Source organism: Bufo gargarizans, chromosome 3 (genome assembly GCF_014858855.1).
Source record: "Bufo gargarizans isolate SCDJY-AF-19 chromosome 3, ASM1485885v1, whole genome shotgun sequence".
Taxonomy (NCBI): domain Eukaryota; kingdom Metazoa; phylum Chordata; class Amphibia; order Anura; family Bufonidae; genus Bufo; species Bufo gargarizans.
In genome coordinates this window covers 596290198-596311647 of record NC_058082.1, presented here as the reverse complement: position 1 = coordinate 596311647, position 21450 = coordinate 596290198, and the positions used below count along the sequence as shown (strand labels likewise).

Here is a 21450-nt window from a genome sequence, read left to right as displayed (position 1 = left end):
AGTGAAGGACGGTGCACAGAGCATGCGCGTCGCGCTCGATTCATTTTTATGGGAGTGCCGAAAATAGCAACGCACTCGATAACGCCGTCACTTTGCGGGTTCCCACCAGAGGTGGGACCCGCACCTATGAGACATTGGGGGCATATCCTAGTGATATGCCCCCAATGTCCAAGATGAGACAACCCCTTTAAATTAAAGGAATTAGGGTCTTATATAAAAGTTTGACGTTCAAGGAAAAAAATAATAACTGCTCTCCTCCCCTGGCTGGCTGTAGGCCAGCCTAGAGTCTCCTCCTGACGTCCCTAGCCTGAAATCTGATACCACTGCCCACAGCCTGTATTGTAAGGCACATGCCTGGTGGTGATGTGAACATTTGCTGGATTTCAGTAGCAGATGTCAGGAGGATACCAGGCTGGGACAAGGGAGGGATTATTGCCAAGTAACGACTGGGCACTCGGGCACTTGCAGCAATAGGCAACACACCTGGGCTCTCCTTTGCATATGGTTTCAAAGTTCCTTTTTGGACTATCAGAGCAGCCGACAAGGCAATAAAAAGGTACCATTTGTGAACTGTGTATGCGACCTACAGTGTGATTTGAGCAGTTTTACACGAGTAAAACAGATGACAGTTTGTGAACTCCTAGATTTCCCTCCCGTGACACTATGTGGAGTTGAAGGGAACTTGTCATCAGAAAATGACTAATTGCCTAAATCGTTTTTTTATGTCTTTTAAATATTTTGGGATAAATTTCAAAAAGTGTATATAACCTTGCAATTATCACACTGGTCACGATCTTGGGTCATGAGTTCCTGTTCTGTAATTAAAGGCTGTATTACACTGGCGATCTTGCAGTGTATTACTGCCACCGATTGCCCAAGGGATGAACTTGCAGGTCAGTGAGCATAAACATAGCGTAGAAGTCAATATTTAATAAGTGTGAAAATGTATATTTAATTTAAACCTATTCGGCTCCTGTCCCCACCAGGCTGTGGGTTCTGTCAGTTCTTAGAAAGCAGGAGGCAAAGAAGAGGAGCAGTGTGAAGCTGAATCTCAAAGGATATACATCCAGCAATCATACAAGGGGGGGAGCACATCAACATGACAAAAGGCTGAAATTAGGATCAGGCTGAAGACTGAATATCAGGAGTCTAAAAATGGAAGGATTGAAGATAGCAGACAGAAAACGTATTTTTGACTCCATAAGATGCACTTTTTCCCCCCAAAAGTGGGGGGAAAATAACAATGTGTCTTATAGAGCGAATACAGGTGAGCGTTTCCATTGTGGAAGTGCTCACTAGTACACAGTAGGATTGGGGAATGGTGACTACAGTGCTCCTGGTGATGGCTGTACTCACTGCTCCCTGGTCTTCTCTGGGCCCACATTGCACTGTCTTGACTGTGGACAGCATCAGGACGTAGAGGGTGCAATATGGCCTGGCGCTGTGCGATGTCTGGTCGTAGTGCAGCGAGGGGTTCAGAGAAGACCAGGGAGTGGTGAATGTAGGAAGAGCCGCCACATCTGCAGAGTGGTGGCGCCGTCTGGAATGGGAGAGGTAAGCTCATTTATTTATTTTATGCCTGATGGGGTCTGATCTGAATTCTAATGAGGAAAGGGGGTTTGTTCTGAAATCTGATGTCCAATATTCAAAGGGGGTCTGATCTGACATGATGGGGGTCCGATGAATATTTTTTTTCTTACTTTCTTCCTCTAGACCTTAGCTGCGTCTTTTGAAGCGGAAAAAAATAAAATAACTGAGGGTCAATTCACACGTCCGTAGAATGGGTCCGCATCCGTTCCACAATTCAGCGGAACGTGTGTGGACCCATTCATTCTCAATGGGGACTGAAAGGATGCGGATTGCTGTCCGCATCTGAATTTCCGGTCCGCGGCTTCCCCCCAAAAAAACATGTCCTATTCTTGTCCACAACAGCAGACAAGAATAGCCATTTCTATAGGGGTGTTGTTCCGGTGTATTGTGGATCCGCCATACACTACGGACGTGTGAATGGACCCTAAGTGTAACATGTTTTACATGAGGTGACCACTAACATTTAATAATTTTTTCCACATCAAAAGCTGTCCACAGCCTTAAAGGGACACTGACAGGGCCAATAAGCATATTGAGGTATATATATGGCAGTACAGGTCTTATAATGGGTATTACAATCATATAAGTATCCCCCCTGTCCACATTATACATACAGTAAACTTAAGTTTTATAACCTGCTCCAACGGTCTTCAATCTGCCCAAGGGGCGGCGTTTCACCCCTCTTGCGCCCAGCCAGCCTCCCCCAACTGCCGCTTTGAAGCGCCGCCCAGCTCATGAATATTCAGTTTGCTGGGCGGCTTCTGCGGTCCCCGCTCTGAAGCGCTTCGCTTAACAGTGCCCGGCGCATGCGCCGGATCTTGTGAAGTCCGGTACAGTAAGCGCCGCCCAGCTCATCAATATTCACTTCGCTGGGCGCCGCTTACTGTCCCCGACTTCACAAGATCCGGCGCATGCGCAGGGCACTGTTCAGCGCTGCGCTTCAGAGCGGGGACCGCAGAAGCCGCCCAGCAAACTGAATATTCATGAGCTGGGCGGCGCTTCAAAGCGGCAGTTGGGGGAGGCTGGCTGGCCGCAAGAGAGGTGAAACGCCGCCCCTTGGGCAGATTGAAGACCGTTGGAGCAGGTTATAAAACAAAGTTTACTGTATGTATAATGTGGACAGGGGGGATACTTAGATGATTGTAATACCCATTATAAGACCTGTACTGCCATATATATACCTCAATATGCTTATTGGCCCTATCAGTGTCCCTTTAATGTATGACCTATGGCATAATTTGAGAGAGTATTACAGACCGAAGGTGTTGCAATAGTAATAGTTGTAGTTATTCAGACTTGGCTTGTATTGGGGTAGTCAGGTGCAGCATCATCTTTACAGCCAAATATACTGGAAATGGAAACACAGGCTCCGAACACAGATGTGAACCAAGCCTTAGAACTTGAGCTGAAACGTAATACATGCTAAGAATTATTTTATAAACAAGAAAAAGGCAAAATGACAAACCTGCTCCTGCGCACGGTTCAGCATGTACAAGGCTTCAATGTCATATGGATTTCCTGTAAGCCTGGTCTGGGCGACCGCACGTTCGTTCATTGCAGAGGTGATATCCACTGGCTGCGAAAGAGGGGAAAAACAGGTTAATACACATATACATATAAAGCAAGATTGCAGCTATATATATATATATACATATATACATATATATATATATTATAATGAATATCCTGATGAACATTAACGCAGTAATTTTTTCCTTGATAAGTGCATATGTTTGGCGATTAAAAAGCCGTCAAACAGGTAGCAACCATTTGTGAATTACAAACATACAGGCAGAAGCACAGTAAGCAGAGATCCTGAAAATAGCAATTAAGCACAACAGTATAAAACCAAGCTGCACAACTTTCCTGGTTAGCGTAGTAGTCCTCTATGATCATGGCCTTTAAAATTAGAGCAAAAGCAGCACTTCAAAGTTTGTATTAGTTTTATCATGTAGCTTTTACCATGTAGCAAAAGTTAATACAAGTCACTTACTAATGTATTTTGATTGTCCATATTGCCTCCTTTGCTGGCTTGATTAATTCTTCCATCACATTATACACTGCTCGTTTCCAGGGGTTACCACCACCCTGCAATCCAGCAGCAGTGGCTGTGCTTGCACACTATGGGGGAAGGTATCAGCCTTTCTGGCAGCCAGGACGTGAGAGAGCACATAGGCACACGTGCAGACGCTCCCGTACTGGGGACCTGGTATCTGCGCTGCAGAGCTGGCCTTAACCCCTCGAAATGAGCAGTGTATAATGTGATGGAGAAATGAATGAAGCAAAGGAGGCAATGTAGACAATCACAATATACTGGTGAAACTCGAAAAATTTGAATATCGTGCAAAAGTCCATTTATTTCAGCAATGCAAATGAAAAGGAATTGCAGCTTAAAATTAGAATTTTGTAAAAAGGTTCAATATTTTAGGCTCAAAGTGTCACACTCTAGTCAGCTAATTAATCTATACCCCCTGAGCAAAGGGTATCTCAAAATTGTGACTGAGGTTTCATAAGCTGTAAGCCATAATCATCCAAATTATAACAAAGGCTTGAAATATCTCGCTTTGCCTGTAATGAGTCTCATATGTTAGTTTCGCCTTTTAAGTTGCATTACTGAAATAAATGAACTTTGCACAATATTCTAGTTTTTCGAGTTTCACCTGTAGTAAGTGCCTTGTATTAAAGGGAACCTGTCACGTTGAACATGGGGTCTGAGCTGAAGGCACCATGTTATAGAGCAGGAGGAGCTGAGCAGATTGATATATAGTTTTGGGAAAGAAGATTCAGTAAGGGTACTTTCACACTAGTGTGTTTCTTTTCCGGCACTGAGTTCCGTCCTAGGGGCTCAATGCCGAAAAAGAACTGATCAGTTTTGTCCTAATGCATTCTGAATGGAGAGTAATCTGCTCAGGATGTCTTCAGTTCAGTCATTTTGACTGATCAGGCAATAGATAAAACCGCAGCATGCTACGGTTTTATCTCCGGCCCAAAAAACTGAAGACTTGCCTGAATGCTGGATCCGGCATTCAAAATACCAGAATGCCAGACCAGTCCTTCCAGTCTGCACATGCACAGACCGAAAAAAAGGTGAGAAAAAAAAAAAAATTTACAGATCAGTTTTGCCGGATGACACCGGAAAGACTGATCTGGCATTTCAATGCATTTTTCTGACTGATCAGGATCCTGATGGGTCTTACAAATGCCATCAATTGGCGTACGTTTTGCCGGATCTGCCTGCCGGGTCACTCTGCCGCAAGTGTGAAAGTACTCTAAGACTTAAAATTTTTACATTGAAATTCCTTCTCATTCGGGGCTTTGAAGTCCAGGAGGCGGTCCTATAAGTTATTGACAGCCTTTCCTCTATGACTGTATATAGAGAGCTGTCAATCACTGACAGGACCGCCTCCTGGACTCCAAAGCCCAGAATGAACATGGATATAAATGGATAAAATTACCCAATAAGTTTTACTAAATATTTTCCAATAAAACTATATAATCAATCTGCTCAGCTACTCCTGCTCTATAACATTGCGCCTGCAGATTTAGCATTTTCTTGGAGACTGGTTCCCTTTAACTTCATCTACATGATAAATGCCATTTGCTTAAGTGAAACGACCCCTTTAAAGCATGCTTATAGAAAAAAAAAAACTTAACAGTCCTCTTAAGAGATGCAATACTTTTCTGCAAAACTGTACTGCTTGTGCAGAAGACCTCTTATTTTTTTCCCAACTGAGAAAGATATAACTATCCTCTATGATTCAAACGGTGCTACAGTTCAGTCCTGGTCTCCATCTTTAATACTACACACTAAGAACTCTTTGCAGAGGCTGCTGTAATCACAGGACTTTATAAACTAGCAAATATGCTGTTACAGAAACAGAGTAATCTCCTGTTTGGGGAAGGTAATCAAGGTATTTGCCCTGCAGTTGACCAGGCAATTATCAGGGGGAAAAAAAAGAAAAAAAAAAGTCTGTTCCCAATGATTGCCCTAGGTAAAGTAGCAATTACACGCTGCAGTCATTTCCTCTGTATGAGGACAAACAACCACTACTAAGAACAATAGTTCCCATACAGATTCATTGTTTCTGGGCACCAGATCCCCGTTTACACAGGACGATCAACTGCTAAAACTATGAATTTGGAGTCTGCTTATTCATCGGGTGGTTTACATGGGCCAATTATTAGGGATGAGCGTTCGTACAACTTTTATTCTAAATAGCCAGCCTGTGTAAAGGGAGCACCTCAAGGAGGAAGTAAAGGGCTGCAGAAAATGAAGTGTCTTCCTACCCTGTCCCAATGGGTGGAGCGCACAGCCTAACAGCACAGAGCACTAGTTTTGAAACTACTTTACACATTGAAGTGAATACCCTAGCTGGGATCACCGGGGGTACCCTTTATCATTAGCCACAAGACATTGCTAAATGGAATATAAGAATACAAAACATACACACACATCCATGTAATCTGTACCCACACACTTTAATGCACTACCACAATTACGTCTGTATTACAGCAATAACTCAAGGGTGAGAATTCCAAAGTAGAAATTTATAGAAAATAACCATAAAGTCCTTTGTGTAACTGGTATATAGTGGGGGAAATAAGTATTTGATACACTGGAGACTTTGCAAATCTTCCACCTACAAAGAATGGAGAAGTCTGTAATTTTTATCGTAGGTACATCCAGGAAATCAGATTGTATGTTTTTTAAATAATTAATTTCCTTTTTATTGCACAAAATAAGTATTTGATCACCTAACACCCAGCAAGAATTCTACTCTGCACTCATTACCTTTATTAATTGCACCTGTTTGAAATTGTTATCTGTATAAAAGACACATGTCCACACAATCACACTTCAACTTCTCCACTATGGCCAAGACTAAAGAGGGACAAAATTGAAGACCTGCACAAGGCTGGGATTGGCTACAGGCAAGCCACTTGGTGAGAAGGCAACAGAAAATGGAAGAAACACAAGAGGACTGTCAATCTTACTCGGTCTGGGGCTCGATGCAAGATCTCGCCTCATGGGCTAAGGATGATCCTGAGAAAGGAATAAGCCCAGAACTATACAGAAGGACCTGTTCATTGATCTAGAGAGAGCTGGGAACAGTCTCAAAGATTACTGTTAGTAATACACTACACAGTCATGGATTAAAATGCTGCAGGGCACGCAAGGTCCCCTTCTCGTGCCAGGCCCGTTTAAAGTTCGCCAATAACTATATCTGGATAATCCAGAGGAGGCATGGGAGAAGGTCATGCGGTTAGATTAGAGCAAAAATTTGATTTTTGTTACCTCACCTGTAAAATTTCTCTCGCTTAGTTCATTGGGGGACACAGGAGCGTGGGTATAGCTGTTTGCTGCCCCTAGGAGGCGACACTAGGCTGAAAACTGTTAGCTCCTCCTCTGCCAGCTTCAGCCTGGAGAGAGCATATCAGTTTGTGCCCTAGCAGTAGGAGAAGCAGAAGGTAAACCGAAAAACAAACGAACTGCACAACACCGTAGGACCAAACCAGAAGCTAGGTCCCAACCATCAATAAACTGCCCCTTACATGCCGTACTAAGAAAATTGGGTGGGTGCTGTGTCCCCCAATGAACTAAGCGAGAAAGATTTTACAGGTGAGTTCACAAATCTCGCTCATATCATTGTGGGACACAGGACCGTGGGATGTCCTAAAGCAGTCCACGGGGAGAGAAAACCAAAAACCCATGGATAAACAACTCCCTCGCGGAAGTTACTACACTGCGGCCTGCAAGACCCTAAGGGCCCAGAGCAGCATTCGCCAAGGCCAGAGTGTGCACCCGGTAAAATTTTGTGAACGTGTGCAAGGAGGACCAAGTCGCAGCCTTGAACAATTGAGAAGCAGATGCATGGTGAAGGTGAGCCCAAGAAGCCCCGACTGCTCTGGTAGAGTGGGCCGTGATCCCAGGGGGATCTACAGACAGGTAGATCCTCAAAGCCTGCACGACATCTAGCCGATGGAGCTCACGCTTTCTTGGAAGAGAAGGCTGAGGGCAGAACGAGGGGAGAACAATATCCTTGTTGACATGAAAGGCCGACATCACTTTTGGCTGAAAGGAAGGCACTGGGCGGAGCACCACTTTATCTTGGTGAAACACCAGAAAGGGCTCCTTGCAAGAAAGAGCTGCCAGTTCCGAAACCCTCCCAACGTGATGTCCACTAAAAAGGCCACTTTCTAGGAAAGTAATTGAAGAGAGACCGCATTCAGAGGCTCGAACGGAGCAGACTGGAGAGAGCCCAGGACCAGGTTCAAGTCCCAAGAATGCAATGCGGGGCAATAAAGGAGGCAGTGTGTGAGACACCCCCTGCAGAAATGTCTTTACAGGGCCTAACAGAGCCAGGGACCGCTGGAAAAATATGGGCAGGGCTAAAACCTGTCCCTTCAAAGAACTGAGCGCGAGTCCAAGTTCCAATCCGGACTAAAGAAATGCCAGAATGGAAGGAAGGGAGAAACGTCTGGGAGGGAGACCGCGTTCCTCACAGAAATGCAGGAAGAACTTTCAGGTCCTGTAATAGATTTTGGACGACGTGGGTTTTCTGGCTTTATTCATCGTACGAATTACCGTATCAGAGAAACCCCTCTGCCTCAGAATGAAGGTTTCAATAGCCACACCGTCAAACGTAGCGTATCTAAACACTGGTGGAAGACCGGACCCTGTAAGAGAAGGTCGTCCCTGAGCGGAAGGGGCCACGGTGTGTCCCCCTAAAAGAAGAATGAGGTCGGTATACCACGCTCGACAGGGACAGTCCTGATGCCCCCCATTCTGATTTAGCATAGAATCCTAGGCAGGAGAGGAAGGGGCGGGAAGACGTACAGGAGAGAAAAGCCGTCCCATGGTGCCACAAGGGCGTCTACGTCGTATGCCTTGGGGTCCCTTGTGCGAGAGAAGTAGTAAGGGAGCTTGTGATTGAGCCTGGACGCCATCAAGTACAAATCGGATCGGCCTCAATGGAGGAGATCACCTCGAACACCTCCAGATGGAGGGACCACTCCCTGGGGTCCACCCCTCGTCCGGCTGAAAAAAAATCAGCCGTCCAATTGTCCACCCCTGGAATGTAGACCGCAGAGATGACCGGAACATGGGCTTCCACCCACTGTAGGATCTTTGCTGATTCTTTCATCACCGCAAGGCTACGGGTCCTCCCATGGTGGTGGATATAAGCCACCGCAGTGGCATTGTCCGACTGTACCCCGAGTGGTCGGCCCTCCAGGAGAGGGGTCCAATGCCGAAGGGAAATAATGGCTTGGAGCTCCAAGACATTGATGGGCAGTTTGGACTCTGATGGACCCTGGACTGTCGGGGTGGCGAAGACCCCGCCCCAACCTTGAAGGCTGGCGTCGGTGGTGATGACAATCCATGTTACTGGGAAAGGACTTCCCCACTTCCAGGTTCTATCCACCACCTGAGTGCCGACCGTACTTGCCGAGACAGGAGAATACGCTGGTCCAGGGAATACGGGGACTTGTCCCATAACGACAATATGGCACGTTGAAATGACTGTGTGAAACTGTGCGAAAGGACCTGCCTCGAAGGAGGCTACCATCACACCTAGTATCCGCATACAATTGCGGATTGACTGGCTCCGGCGCTGGAGGAGAAGACTGATCAACCGCTGAAGGTCCAGCCTCTTGCCCGGGGGGAGGCGAACCTACGCCGAGCCCGAATCCAATATCATTCAGAGGAACCTGATCTGTATGGCGGGCCGCAGTGAAGACTTCTGCAAGTTCACCAGCCAGCCGAAGAGAGTGCGTGTCCAGTGTGATCCGCAGACTTCATTCGCACTGAGTGACTGTAGGAGCTTTGATCAGTCGTTCAAATAGGGGAGCAGAGTAATGCCCCTGGATTGCAGAAGGGCAAGGAGGGGAGCAAATACCTTTGTGAATACCCGCAGAGCTGTCGCCAAGCCAAAGGGCAGGGCAACAAACTGGTAACGGCACGACTGAATAGCGAAATGGAGAAAGCGTTGGTGGGCGGCTGCAATAGGGATGTGCAAGGAGGCTTCCTGAATATCTATGGACGCTAGGAATTCCCCTTGGATCAACGAAGCAACCACGGAGCACAGGGACTCCATTCTGAATCGTTGAACACAGAAACCGGTTTAAAATATTGAGATCTAGAACCGGGCAGACAGTGCCCTCTTTTTTGGGCACCACAAACAGGTTTGAATAAAAACCTGTAAACCGTTCCTCCAGAGGAACCAGAGTTATCACCCCCCGTGCGAGGAGGGATTGAACCGCATGGAAGAAAGCCACCTCCCGAACTGGATCCCTGGGGGGTTGAGAGTGGAAAAAACTATTGGGAGGGGTGGAAGTGAACTCGATCTTGTAACTGGAGGTTACGATCTCGAGTGCCCATGCATCAGAGATGTGAGCCCGCCAGGTTTCCTGAAAGAGGAGACGAGCCCCCACCCGCGAGGGATCTGGCAAAAGGAAGGCCCGTAAGTGAGCGCTTAGAGGAGAAATCCGCCACCCAAACGTTAAGCCAGAGTTCTCAGCGGAGAGATACAGCGAGGGCAGAGGAGCACACGACCATAGCCCCAGCGTCCAGGGACACCTCTCAGATATTTTCCTGCCTGCGAGATTTGCACTGCCAAGGACTGGAGCTCAGCTGGGGGAAGATCCGTCGCCAAGTCCTGGTTCAAACGGAGAGCCCACTCCGAGACCGCCTTAGCTACCCAGGCAGAGGCGAAAATGGGCCATAGTGCTGAGCCACTGGCCACAAATACAGACTTGGCGAGAGACTCTATGCGACGGTCTACTGGGTCATGGAGAGAGTATGTCAGCTACCGGAATAGCCGTATTTTTTGACAGGAGAGCGACCAGGGGATCCACCTTTGGAGGGGAGGACCATTTCGCCATGCACTCAGTGGGAAAGAGATAAAGTAGGTCCAGTCGCTTTGGGATCAGAAAGCACAGACCTGGCTGGTCCCATGCTTTGTCATCGTACAAGGGGAAAGTCTTGGGTGCATGCTTCGAGCGAAAAAAAAAGACCTCTTGATGGCTGGTGGAGGGAAGATCATCCTGCACCTGGAAGGTATCCCGGACACCAAATAGCAGGCTATCTACAATGGACGCAATTTGGGGACTGTTTTGGAACACCATCAGAGTCAGAATTGGCAATCTCGCCCTCTGACATAGCTTCTCCCGCCCTGAGACGGTGCAGATTGGTTGATAAATCGCCACCTGCGCAAACGACCCATGAGAGAAAGGGTGGATTGGGATATCTTGGATAGGTCCTTCATTGTCTGAACCCAGTCTGGTTCCACACTGCCAAATTGATCCTGCACTTCTCTGGGCTGGAAAGGAGGAGGGGGGGGGGGGGGGGGGGGGGGTTGGACCTGGGCGCCAGGCATGCCGAGCACAGAGTCTGCCTGTCCACGAGGGAATTTTACTCTACAAATGGTGCATGCATAGTAGGTGGCCCTGCGGGGAAGTATTGATTGGTTCATTGGTGTGCTGTGGATAGCGTCTCAATGCTGGAGTGGGTAGCGATATCCTAGCAAACTGTCCGGTGAACCCAGGTCCTGTGTTCCCACACAGAGAGCTGCGAGGTCCGTGAAAGAAGGAAGGAGAGAACTCCTGGCGTGGCGGGAAAGCAAGCCACTCTGCATGAAGAAAACTAGCCACGCCCGCTGCCATTTTCCGCATGCACTCTGCGGCGCTAAGGGTTTCTGACAGGACGGTCAGGACCCCATAATGGCACGTGTAGCAGGGCACAGTGGCGGGCAAGTAAGGGAGATACAGAGGCGCTGGGATTAAGAAGAGAGCCCCTAGTGCCCACAAAATAATTAACCCCGCATGGCCGGTGGCGGAGCGAATGGCGCCTGAGAAGTGGAAATAGCTAACCCCCCCGGAAGACCCCAGCGGGCCAACTCTGGACTAGGTAGGGAGTTGAGGCCGAAAGGAAGGCAGGGGGAGAATATACTCACTTGCCTTCATCTGTGTTCTTTGCGCTTCCACCATGGACCAGCAGGGCCACCACTAGTGTCGCTGGGGACTTGTGAGGGAAGGGATTGGACAACAGGTGGCCTTTGCGCTGGCGGGAAACTGGGGGAGACAGACAGGTGGGACAACCGTCCCCGACCGGCCGGCCCCCCCAGGTAGACAATGTGACTGTTCCCCATCAAGAGGAAACAAGGGGGGGAGCGACTGCCTCCTACAACTCTAAGCTAAAAACAGATAGCTTCTCCTCTGCCAGCCTAGAGAGAGCATAACAGTTTTCAGCCTAGTGTCGCCTCCTAGGTGCAGCAAACCGCTATACACACGGTCCTGTGTCACACAATGAGATACGAGCGAGAAATAGAACTTTTTGGTATAAACTCCACTCGCAGTGTTTGGAGGAAGAAGGATGAGTACAACCCCAAGAACACCGTACAAACCGTGAAGCATGGTGGTGGAATCTTCATACTTTGAGGGTGCTTTTCTGTAAAAGGGTACAGGACAACTGCACCGCATTTAAGGAAGGATGGATGGGGCCATGTATCGTGAGATTTTGCCCAACAACCTCCTTCAGTCAGTAAGGGCATTAAATATGGGTCTTGGCTGGGTCTTCCAGCATGACAAAGACCCGAAACACACAGCCAGAGCAACTAAAGAGTGGCGCTGTAAGAAGCATTTAAAAGGTCCTGGAGTGGCCTAGCCAGTCTCCAAACCTGAACCCAATCGAAAATCTTTGGATAGAGCATTAACTCAATGTAGCCCAGCGACAGCCCCGAAACCTGAGAGCTCTGGTGAAGATCTATATGGAGGAGTGGGCCAAAAAACTTGGTCAAGAACTACAGGAAACATCTGACCTCTGTAATTGCAAACAAAGGTTTCTGTACCAAATATTAAGTTCTGTTTTTTTTTTTTATTGTATCAAATGCTTATTTCATGCAATAAAATGCAAATGTATAAATAAAAAAAACATACAATGATTTTCTGGATTATATATATATTCTGTCTCACAGTTGAAGTGTACCTACAATAAAATTACAGACCTCTCCATTGTTTGTAGGTGGGAAAACTTGCAAAATCACCAGTGCATATAATGCATATAGTTCTTCTGTAAGTTGCATAATAGCTTCCTCAATTGACAGGGCTCTGTACATAGCTTTATAGTATATATACACCGCATAAACTAAAAAAGTCCTATACAAACACTTAAAAAACCATGCCAATTCTATGCATTTGTTTGTGCAAAGGGATTGAAAACCAGGTGTTAACACCTCACATTTAGCCATGCATGTGTCTCATCTGAAAAATTATGGTTATAAAGGGGATGTCTGAGTGGATTATAAAAGTCTGCTGCCCCAGACACAGTACTGCTGTCATTAAAGTGAATCTGTCAGCTTCGAAAATAGAGTAAGCGGTGAATAGCAGGGCTCATTAATGTAATTTTTATCTTCAGAATTACTTGCATTCTGAGACTGCATTACCACAAACCAGCAGTAAAGTCCATTGAGAGGGCTCCTCTTCGAGTCCCCCAATTATGCGCATGAGCTCGTCAGTGCTCCAAATGCATTTTACTGCTGTTTGTGAGAGTACAGCATTGGAATGAGAGCATGAAAATAAAAATATTACCAGACTCTGCATCACACTATTCACAGCTAAGGGCTCTTTCACACTTGCGTTGTCCGGATCCATCGTGTACTCATTTGCCGGAATTACACGCCGGATCAGGAAAAAAAAGCGTAAGAACGCATAATGTTTTCTTTCCGGATGCGTCTTTCCGCCTTTTTTGGTAAGATACTGATCCGGAAATCCTGAAGCCAACATCAACTTTTTTTTTCGGATCCGTCGTACGGATCCGGTATGGGGCAGGATCCGTACGACGGATCCGGAAAAAAAAACGTTGATGTTGGCTTCAGGATTTCCGGATCAGTCTCTTTTCGCGCCAGCCAAGCCCTTCCTACTTCCTGGGGCAGGCGCAACTTCCGGATCAGTCGTTGCGTCGTAACAACTGAAGATGTTAGGACGGATCCGGAATAATACATTTCAATGGGCTATTATTCCGGATCCGTCGATGCGGCAAGTGTTCAGGATTTTTGACCGGAGCAAAAAGCGCAGCATGCTGCGGTATTTTCTCCGGCCAAAAAACGTTCCGGTCCTGAACTGAAGACATCCTGATTCATCCTGAACGGATTTCTCTCCATTCAGAATGCATGGGGATAATCCGGATCAGGATTTTTCCGGCATAGAGCCCCGACGACGGAACTCTATGCCGGAAAACAAAAGCGCAAGTGTGAAAGAGCCCTTACTCTGAGTGGTGTTTAGTTGCCGACAGATTCCCATTAAACTGAAAAGGGGCAAGCTGCAATACCATGGTCCGGGGACAAAGGTGATGCTACTTGTGTGGGGGAAAGGGGGACACAATCAAAAAGACTCTGAAGTGACCAGACCTTAAAACCTTCAGATCAAGCCATTCCAGGTCAAAATTAAGTATCAGACAGGATCACTGTGTATATAGTCATAATAAAGAAATTCTATATGGTTATTACATTATTCACTAACAGATTAAAGACTCAGTATCAGAAATATTATATATTTCAATTCATTTATTTCCTTTTTCTTAACATATTCCGCAAGTTGTACATTCAAAGCATTTAAAGCAAAAGCCCCATAAGGTGCATTGTCCATGAGGCACCTGGAACTAGGTCCAAGTCTTCAAAAAACATTTCTATGGATTTTAGGTTTATTTAAAACAGCAATATTTAAAAGTTCCTCCCAATTTTAACAGGTCATTTCTATACTAAGGATGTGCGCTTTGTCTCCAGTGCACTGGAACAACGTATCGTTTCAAGATCAAGGTCAGTTAGATGGGTTCTTCCTTTCTTCACCGCCCTCATGGTCCAAAAAAAAACCTTGGTTACGATTTGTCTTCATTCTGTGATGAGCATTCAGGTCTACATCGAAATGCTAGAATGAGGACTTTGTAAAGAGTTTATACAATCTTCATCTGATGTTCCATGGGTCTCGACACCAACTTCTTAACAGTCATCAACACAGTTGATAGAACTTCAGCCAACTTTCCAATGGATGTTCTATCCAGATCTTTATTTTTTCTTTTGTATCTAACTGTATCTTACAAAATTCATCCAAAACTGGGAACCAACAATGCAGACTCTTCTAGTGTTATTCCAATGTTAACACATGCAGTTAATAAAGGTGTAAAGCGACATTAGTACTACTAGTACAGGATGAAGGTGTACTTAAACTAATACTGTTGACTTACGCAAAGGTTTAGGAAAAGGCGAGAAGGATGAAGCAGCAAAAAAAATGTGTGTAATCCACTACTATGAAACCCATCATAAAGTATGAGGTTGACTACAATTTACAAAAAATACATTCACCATGACAAACCGTATAAACGTATGCTCAGACCAGTGCCTTACAGAAAGTCACTTTGTACAAATGGCTTTAAGCAGGCCCACCACGCCCTATACTTAGATTTGATGTCAAGCATACACAAGATGAGGTACTGCCATTTTGTTGTCCCTGGTGTCTAAGTACACTTAAGAGGTTTAATGGTGGTTGATCAAACAGGGAAACTCCATTAACCCCTTAAGGACACAGCCTTATTTCACCTTAGGACCAGGCCATTTTTTGCAAATCTGACCAGTGTCACTTTAAGTGGTGATAACTTTAAAACGCTTTGACTTATCCAGGCCATTCTGAGATCGTTTTTTCGTCACATATTGTACCTCATGACACTGGTAAAATGAAGTCCCAAAAATTATTATTATTTTTTTTGCAAAAAAATACCTAATTTTGGAAAATAAAGAATTTATAAAAAAATAAAAATACCTAATTTACCAAAAATTGGACAAAATTGCAAATTTCAAAGTTTGTTTCTCTACTTCTGTAATACATAGTAATAGCCCTAAAAATTGTGATGACTTTGCATTCCCCATATGTCTACTTCATGTTTGAATTATTTTGGGAATTATATTTTATTTTTTGGGGATGTTACAAGGCTTAGAAGTTTAGAAGCAAATCTTGAAATTTTTCAGAAATTTACAAAAACCCAATTTTTAGGGACCACTACAGCTCTGAAGTCACTTTGCGAGGCTTACATAATAGAAACCACCCAAAAATGACCCCATTCTATAAACTACACCCCTCAAGGTATTCAAAACTGATTTTACAAACTTCGTTAACCCTTTAGGTGTTGCACAAGAGTTATTGGCAAATGGGGATGAAATTTAAGAATTTCATTTTTTTGCCTAATTTTCCATTTTAACCCATTTTTTCCAGTAACAAAGCAAGGGTTAACAGCCAAACAAGACTGCATCTTTATTGCCCTGACTCTGCCGTTTACAGAAACACCCCATATGTGGCCGTAAACTACTGTACGCCCACACAGCGGGGCGTAGAGTGAAAGGTGCGCCGTATGGTTTTTGGAAGGCAGGTTTTGCTGGACTGGTTTTTTGACCCCATGTCCTATTTGAAGCCCCCCTGATGCAACCCTAGAGTAGAAACTCCATAAAAGTGACCCCATCTAAGAAACTACACCCCTCAAGGTATTCAAAACTGATTTTACAAACTTTATTGACCCTTTAGGTGTTGCACAAGATTTAATGGAAAATAGAGATACAATTTCAAAATTTCACTTTTTTGGCAGATTTTCCATTTTAATATTTTTTTTCCAGTTACAAAGCAAGGGTTAACAGCCAAACAAAACTCATTATTTATGGCCCCTGATTCTGTAGTTTACAGAAACACCCCATATGTGGTCGTAAACCACTGTACGGGCACACGGCAGGGCGCAGAAGGAAAGGAATGCCATACGGTTTTTGGAAGGCAGATTTTGCTGGACAGTTTTTTTTTTTACACCATGTCCCATTTGAAGCCTCCCTGATGCACCCCTAGAGTAGAAACTCCAAAAAAGTGACCCCATTTTAGAAACTACGTGATAGGGTGGCAGTTTTGTTGGTACTAGTTTAGGGTACATATGATTTTTGGTTGCTCTATATTACACTTTTTGTGCGGCAAGGTAACAAGAAATAGCTTTTTTGGCACCTTTTTTTTTTTTGTTATTTACAACATTCATCTGACAGGTTAGATCATGTGGTAATTTTATAGAGCAGGTTGTCACGGACGCGGCGATACCTAATATGTATACTTTTTTTTACTTATGTAAGTTTTACACAATGATTTCATAAAAAAAAAAAAAAAAAAAAAAAAATTTTAGTGTCTCCATAGTCTAAGCGCCATAGTTTTTTCAGTTTTTGGGCGATTATCTTAAGTAGGGTCTCATTTTTTTGCGGGATGAGATGATGGTTTGATTGGCACTATTTTGGGGTGCATATGACTTTGATTGCTTGCTATTACACTTTGTGACGTAAGATGACAAAATTGCTTTTTTTACACCGTTATTTTTATTTTTTTACGGTGGACACCTGAGGGGTTAGGTCATGTGATATTTTTATAGAGCCGGTCGATACGGACGCGGCGATACCTAATATGTATACTTTTTTTTACTTATGTAAGTTTTACACAATGATTTCATTTTTTAAACAAACAAAAAAAATCATGTTTTAGTGTTTCCATAGTCTAAGAGCCATAGTTTTTTCAGTTTTTGGGCGATTATCTTGGGTAGGGTATGATTTTTGCGGGATGAGATGACGGTTTGATTGTTACAATTTTGGCGTACATGCGACTTTTTTGATCACTTTTATTACCTTTTTTGGAAAGTAAGGTGGGCAAAATTTCAATGTTCTCATATAGTTTTTATTTTTAGGGCGTTCACCGTGCGGGGAAAGTAACATAACCGTTTTATAGATCAGGTCGTTACGGACGCGGCGATACCCAATATGAGTAGTGTATTTTTAATTAATTTTTTATTCAGTGATAAATGGTTTTTTTTTCTCTTAACTTTTTTCACTTTTTTTATTTTTTTTTGACCCAGACCCACTTGGTTCTTGAAGATCCAGTGGGTCTGAGGTCTGTATAATACAGTACAGTACACCATATAGGGTACTGCACTGTATTTTACTTACACTTTGTCTGAACAGATCTATGCCTTTAGCATAGATCTGTTCAGCACCATGGACAGCAGGACGCCTGAGAAGGCGTCCTGTTGCCATGGGAACCTTCCCCGTCTGCACAGTAGTGGTCAGAACTGAGCAGACGGGGAAGGGTAAGGACGGGGCTTCGGGGGGGCTGTCTGGGGGCACTCTCCCTCTCCCATCGGGGGGCTGCAAAGGCACAGCAGCCCCCTGATGGGAGAGGGAGGGAGCTCCCTGAGCTGTTAACCTTTTCCATACAGCGGTCCGTACGGACCGCTGTATGGAAAGGGTTAAACGGCTGACATCGCATCACCGATGTCAGCCGTTTATACCAGGGTGCCAGCAATGTGCTGGCACCCTGGTATACCCACTAGACGCCAAGGATTATTAAATGGGAGGCGGGCGGGGGATCGCCCTGTGTCCTTAAGGGGTTAAAAAGGACAACCTACAGCTATTTGATTGCGTAAGGTCCTGAAAACCTAACTACAACCTTTAGACAAATCCATACTTTTCTGCTCCCCGCTGCCCCACTACAGCACTCCGTATCTCTTAACTGGTTTTGCAGTACTAGTCTGTACACTTCTGTACAGTCATGTGCGTCACTGCAGCCAATGACTGGCCTCAGCAGTGATGCGTCACCAAGCAACATGTCACTGTTGGGTCATGAGTCCCTTGGAAACAGGTCAACACTGAGACCAGTTATTGGCTAAAACGGTGCATGTGACCCCATCTGTGCGGAGGGCGACAGGCAGGGACTGGAGGGCCATTGAAGACAGCCAGGGAGCCAGAATGGAGCAGCGGGAAAGAGGAGAGTATGGATTTTTCCCAAGTTATTCCAGGCTGAGATGACAAAAAAAAAAAAAAGGTTTAAAAACCCTTTAATCATCAAAGATGTTGTTCTCATTGCTGGAGGCAAACATGGAGTACACATTTACCATATTACATGGCGCCCACTGACGTCAATGGGTGACCATGTAATAGCCCACTTGGGACCATCTAAGAATGTATAGTGCCCATTTACCAAAGTTTTACATACAGTAAGGTCTCTTTTTTACATGAGCGGATCCCGTGCCTGGAATCCGCTGCGTGAAGGAGCCAAGCCCCGCTCCGGACAGCAGAGACATGACTGATAATGCTCTTTGCCTCTCAGTTACCTTTTTACTACAAAATCACAATGACAACTTTATCTCACTGTGATTTTGTAGTAAAAAGATCACAGAGAGGCAAAGAGCATTATCAGTCATGTTACTGCTCAGTGTCTCTGCTGTCCAGAACGGGGCTTGGCTCTCTTTCGCGCAGCGGATTACTCGCACGTGTGAAAGAGTCCTAAGAGGTTCTGAAATTCATTACTATCAACGATGCCAGATATTTTGGGGAGCTTATAAATTATTACTGCATCATGCACAGGCAAGAGTAATTCTGGAATAAATTAGGACAACTGTAACCAGTCATATCATTGTGTATTTCACCTACAGGCACTTAAAGGGGTTGTCCCACGAAAAAGAGCCTACATTTTTCAAACCAGCACTGGATATAAATACTATTGTAATTGCACATCATAAAAAATTCAGTATAGCCACTGAGCTATTCAATAAAATGTATCTGTATAGCGCCACCTGCAGTCTGTTCCTTATTTCTATGTCCACTAAGCTGTCGGTTGCACATGCTCAGTTCAATACTCCAACTGCCGCCAGCCACATCTACTACTAGAAGCTGCAGCAGAAAGGACATGGTCCCCCAAGTTGCCAGCTTGAAATAAATCTAGCAGAGCAATTGGAGCAATGAATGAGGAGATCTCTGGATCCATGTGAGGTTTGGGGCTGGTTCTACTGTAGAACGTCTTATTACCCCTTTAAATAAAGAATCTGTGTTCAATGGAAGGATTCCCATCATTTTATCTTTTCCAGCTCATGACCAAAACGGCCAGTAGGAGACATGGCTGGAAGTTTGGGAAGTAAAGTTGCCAAGAAACCCATATCACACTCAAGGCCTTACGTGCAAAGTTCCTATAATTTAAAGGTGGATAAACTTTTTAAACAGCTATTCCTTCTGACTGCTCATACACACGCAAGCTCGGCCAAGCGTGCATGTATGATCATAGGTAAAGAACAAGACACTGCTAGACATTTCTGGTGGTAGCAAATCTTTTTTCTTAACAAAAGGGTTAGGCATGTCAATACCCTAAATGCCTGAATCTCTCTCCTCCCCCTCCCCCCCCCCCCCCCAAACTGCAGTCAAGGGAGGGTAGGGTGATGAGCGATCGGTTGAGCCAGAATCTGTGGGTTTGGTTGACATTTGGCTTGTGTGTGGGCACCTTTGCTTAGGCGAGGACTTTGGGCATGGTACTGCTGCTTCAGCAGATAAGATAATCACCCAAATAAAAAATCCTCATCATCCAAAGCAACATGTTTTCAATGTGTCTAGTAAAATTTTTGGCTAAATGTACAATGGCTAACTCACAGACCCTCACCAATTGTTTTTGCAATTCCTGTAGCATTGCTAATTAGCTTCTTTAACTATACGTGATTCACCAGGGTGGCATTCGTGGTGCCTGCCAATCTGATGCTGGGTTAGGTTTTGCTAATGGGCTGCTGACTAAGGACTCTCAAACTGGAGTAACCAGATGGTGGGGATTTTGAGTTTGACAAGCCAGTACATTTGAGTGGAGTATGAACTTCCATAATTTTTTTCACCTCTTTATATGGCAAAATCACGGGTATAAAAACTAGAGGGAAATTCTGATAGCGTGAACATATGTCTGAATATTTTGCCCTTGCTTACCTTTTGTACATAAAGTCCAATATCTTGTTAAGAGCAGCATTAGTCCTCCCTTTCCCTGCTTCCCCTCATTCCCGATACGAGCAGCACTAGAGACAAACAATCTGATCAGCATTTACCAGTCCACGAATAAGATGGTGCGGCAAACTAGTGACAAAATACATTTGTATAGGCCACACAAGTCAATCTTAGCACTTAAGCGCCTCACCATTTGCTGAGCCACTAAAATTTTAAGGCATGAGAGGAGGGGAAATTATTGCACAGAATAAAAGCATGTGTGCAGCTATCAGGGGTTCTCTGGGACTTAAGCCTCAAGCAGACGTCCGTGGAACACGGTCCGCGAGATACCGGACTGGCATTGCAGGAGCGCACGGCGTCATAGCAACCAATGACGCCATGCACTCCAGCAATGCCAGTCCGGTATCTCACGAACGTCTGCATGAGGTTTTAAAGGGGTTGGCCACCTTTTGTTTTTTTGGGTCAGAGTGACCTACAAAACGTAAGCATATATATACCTGCTCCCCGGCACTGGGTCATGTCTGCTTCACTCCTCTGCCTCGCTCAGGTCTTCCACTGTAAACTTCCGCTTTAGCCAATGACTGGCAGCAGCGGTGGCCTGCCCCCCTTGTGTCACGTGACCGAGTGATGCAATGGGGTCAAGTCACTGCTGCAGCCAGTCACTGGTTGCAGAGGCGTCAGTGGATGTTTACAGCCGGGGACAACAAGCCGTGGTGGGGAAGTGAAGAAGCCGGGACACAGGAGGCACAGAGCAGGTAAGTATATTTCCTTTTTTCAAGCCAAGAGAAGGGATTGAAGAAAAAACAAACAAAAAACTAAAAGGTGGTCTACCCTTTTAGGAATAGCTGAGCTATCCTTAGATAGTCATCAATATCAGTTCAGGGGAAGGGGAAACTCCCCATTTAAGTTCACCAAGCTGGGGCAGCGGTACTGTAACCAGGCACAGCCATTAAAATACTGGACAGAGCTGTGTAGGTTTTGGGCCTGGTTCCAGCGCTATAAAAAGAGCTAGCACCTCCCCGATCTGATATTTACGACTATTCTAAGGGCA

General features: G+C 45.1%; 1 protein-coding gene across 10 annotated transcripts in view; it reads right to left on the bottom strand.

The window, feature by feature from the left end:
- Nucleotides 1-21450, bottom strand: part of SON (SON DNA and RNA binding protein) — a 105746-nt gene that overhangs the window by 7402 nt on the left and 76894 nt on the right. For 9 of the 10 annotated variants that reach the window (XM_044284442.1, XM_044284438.1, XM_044284441.1 and 6 more), the window contains one exon: nt 3056-3166. In XM_044284442.1, the coding sequence (XP_044140377.1) occupies nt 3056-3166 (111 nt within the window). Of the gene's footprint in view, nt 1-3055; nt 3167-20384; nt 20471-21450 lie in introns of those variants that run through there. The other variant, XR_006388177.1, reaches the window with a different exon arrangement.